The sequence below is a fragment of the Panthera uncia genome, chromosome C2 (genome assembly GCF_023721935.1).
Source record: "Panthera uncia isolate 11264 chromosome C2, Puncia_PCG_1.0, whole genome shotgun sequence".
Taxonomy (NCBI): domain Eukaryota; kingdom Metazoa; phylum Chordata; class Mammalia; order Carnivora; family Felidae; genus Panthera; species Panthera uncia.
Window position 1 is genome coordinate 139196618 of NC_064810.1, and position 3529 is coordinate 139200146.

At 35.3% G+C, this 3529-nt stretch overlaps 1 protein-coding gene across 3 annotated transcripts in view; it reads right to left on the reverse strand.

The window, feature by feature from the left end:
* Window positions 1-1534: 1534 nt before the first annotated feature.
* Window positions 1535-3529, reverse strand: part of NGLY1 (N-glycanase 1) — a 63144-nt gene continuing 61149 nt past the window's right edge. For 2 of the 3 annotated variants that reach the window (XM_049628897.1, XM_049628896.1), the window contains 2 exons: window positions 2298-2475; window positions 1535-1929 (listed from right to left, as the gene is read on the reverse strand). In XM_049628897.1, coding sequence (XP_049484854.1) covers window positions 1754-1929; window positions 2298-2475 — 354 coding nt within the window. In that variant the 3' untranslated portion in view covers window positions 1535-1753. The remainder of the gene's footprint in view (window positions 1930-2297; window positions 2476-3529) is intronic. The other variant, XM_049628898.1, reaches the window with a different exon arrangement.

Consider the following 3529-nt stretch of genomic DNA (forward strand, 5'->3'; position numbering starts at 1 on the left):
AAAGGTGCAACTACTTTTCCTCTTCAACATTGCAACTCTATAAAAATCCGACATTTGAACTCTAATCATTTTTCTGCTTAAAGCCACAGTAAAAATTCGAATGTACCTTTTTCACAAATGAGATACATTCAGTTAAGTACTGACATTTTTCTTACCATCTTTACAAAGGTGCTTGCCAACCTCTAGGTTTTCTCACGAAGGTTAAGAGGGTTGGTCCACCTGCTCATCACAATACTCATGTGCCAAAGCAGACACCTCAAGACAGGTAAGAGTCAAGTCTCTTCAACTTTATGTATTTGACCACGACAAGAAGCTAACTCAGGAGGGAGAATTCCAGAAAACTTCCTAATATTTAAGACTTACTAATAAATCACTTTAGATAATACAAAAAATTTTTTTGAAATGTAACTTTTTAGTAAGAAACTGATCCTCAACAGTTTGACTACAATTAAAAAGCAAATATAAGACCTTTGTTCAGGATCTTAGTGCATTTTTAATAATGCATATGAATGTCCTACGAGTTGCAGAGTGAGAATCTCTGAGAACGTACTTTTCTTGTATGAACAGTTGAGAACTCAGGGTGCTGGGTGGCTTAGTCGGTTACGCGCCCGACTTCGGCTCAGGTCATGATCTTGTGGTCTGTAAATTCGAACGCTGTATCAGTCTCTGGGCTGACAGCTCAGAGCCTGGAGACTGCTTTGGATTCTATGTCTCTCTCTCTTTACGTCCCTCCCCGGCTCGCGCCCTGTCTCTCCCTCTCAAAAATAAATAAACATTAGGGGAAAAAAATTAAAAAAAAAAAAAAAGATTGAGAACTCGCTTTGTAGAACATCACAAAGATGGTGAGAGGACAGGAGCCTACCCTTCTTCTCACCACTGCCTCCTTCAGCACTATCACCACACTTGCACACAAATGCTTAATAAATTTAATTGGAGAGGTTACATGGAACACACCAAAAACTCTTGAAACAGCATGTACTGCATAATCTAGTTACACAGTTTCAAAGACAAGAACAGATATTTATTCAATGAGGTAGATAGAAATACTCAAAAGTAAACTCCAAAGTAAAGCATATTCTAAAGTGTCTACACATGGATTTATAATGTATCTCTGAATTTATGCAGCCAGTGTTAAATGTTTTCATAACTCTTATCTATCCCAGCAGTTTTCGATGTTTAGCATACTTATTAAAGATTCTTATTTAGTCAAAGTAACCACTAAAATGATACGACAAAATAATCCATTTTATTTCTTAAATGCCTATGTATTTACAATCATAAAAATGTCCATGCATTATAACTTATGAGATACTATACTTTCACATTTATTAAAAATTAAAAATCTTAGGAAACCTAATTACTTATGAAGAAATTAATGGCCAATCAAAAAATGTCAAATTACTATTATTAGCTTAAGATTATATCATAATCATGAATAGCATTTCATCATGAATACCTTCATTTTAATTTTAAAACTATACTTACAGTTTTTAGATTAAAATCTCATATTGAGGCAATAAGACTTTACTTCAAATTACAGTCACATATGGAAGGGAGCTTTTAATTCAAGGTTTCGTTATGGTCCGTAGTACAAAGATATATTTTCCTGAGGGGCACATGATGGACAGCTAGCCAAAGAAATAGGCTAGCAGAGGGTAGCAAATGGCCAACTAAGCATGCACTGAACCCACAGACTACTTTAGAACACAGTAAATCTTTGATTATTGTCAGCTTTTCTATAATGTTCAGGTTCTCAAAGGTCACTGAATTTTATAATTATCTCCAAACAATTTTCTTCATGGTCATTTAAGCTTTGTCTAAACAGCTGAGTATGTTGCCAAGCAACAACACCATCTCCTCTGCTTAATTCTGCTTCCAAAATAACTTCAGTGGCACCAGAAAAATCATGATAGGAGCGAAGAGTTTTATCTGTTGGAGGAAAAAAAAAATTAACACTCTGCTTTTGGTAACTTAAAGAATATAAAGAAATAGCTTATATATATTATATGCCTAACATGTAGGTAAAAACCAACCCTTAAAAAATAAATACAATGATTCCTTAGGGAGGGAATGTGTCCTTTGAAACAAAGAAATAATCTTTCTTCATCCATTTGTGTTTCACAATAAAAAACATAAGCCTTTCTATCAGAATGAGGTTATACAAGTTTTAATTAAATTTTTTATTTTTTACTGCAGAGTACGAATGACTCTTGGGTATGGAACCCTCAAATAAGTACGATTATTCTTCAGAGTGTTAACTATATACATCGTGATTAATTCTCCAGTCAAATGCTTACCGCCTGACAGTTCTACTTGTGCTGAGTCAGATCGCAATTTCCACTGTATTGTTCCAGTTTGAAAGGTTTGACTACTCGTTCTAATGGAAACGCTATCTACTTTGAAGCCAACTGACCCACACTCAAACTTCCAGGAAATGTAAGCGTAAGACGATCCTTCTTTTCGGGCTAAGTATACCTACAAAGGAGGAGGGAGAGCAAGAACTGTCAGAAATAATAAAGTAGTGTAGAAAACACATGTAGTCAAAGTCTTACTGTCATAGGGTACTACAATACAGATGCTCTGAACACCTAGTTTTTTCCCACTGAGATTTTTACTGGTAACATTTCTCATCTTGTCAGCAATTTTTCCTACAGCATCTTTTGCTCTGGAAGAAAGAAACTTGGATACAGGTGCCCCATTAAGTACATCGCTAAGGGGTGCATGCTAACCAAATTTTGGTAAATCTTATTTTTTTTTAAATTAGTAAAGCCCAGCTATTTAATATGAACTTTAGGAGAAGTCCTGCTGAAAATGAAGAATCCTTTTAAGTGCAATTATTCTATATCTTCTTTTCTAAGTGTGGATTTTCAGACAAGCTTTTCTAGAGTGAGAAGTCAAGAAAATAACTCAGTCATTGCTAAGTAATGGTTTAAAAGGTAGTATTCATGCTTGCCTCTTCAAATAGTATGCCCCATTCCTGCATTATCAGTGACCCTTACCACTTTAAATGTATACTACTTAAGGCAGCCAAGGTTACTGGCTGCTTTCAGCTCATTTCCTTGCATAGTTTCATCTACATTCTAGAAGATGTGGACATTAACATTGACATCCACAGCCTTGGTCTTTCACAGTAACTCCATTTCAACCAGGCTCAACCCCCGAGAATCTGACTCTTTTTATTTACTTCTTAAAAAAAATTTTTTTTAAAGTTTATTTATTTTGAGAGAGAGATAGACAGCAAGCAGGGGAAGGCCAGAGAGAGAGGGAGAGAGACAGTCCTGAGCCACCCGGGCGCCCCAAGAATCTGACTCTTTAATCATTTATCCCTGATGTTCAAACTCACACAATAATCATGTATTTCTTTGAAGTAAGTCTGGAAAAAAACCCTTTCCTCATTTACACTGCACTTACCAGGAATAGTCACGACTTTACGCTCATCTTTCTCCAACTGCCTAATTAATGTTTTTATTTTTTATTTTATTTTTTTAATGAAATTTATTGTCAAATTGGTTTCCATACAACACCCAGT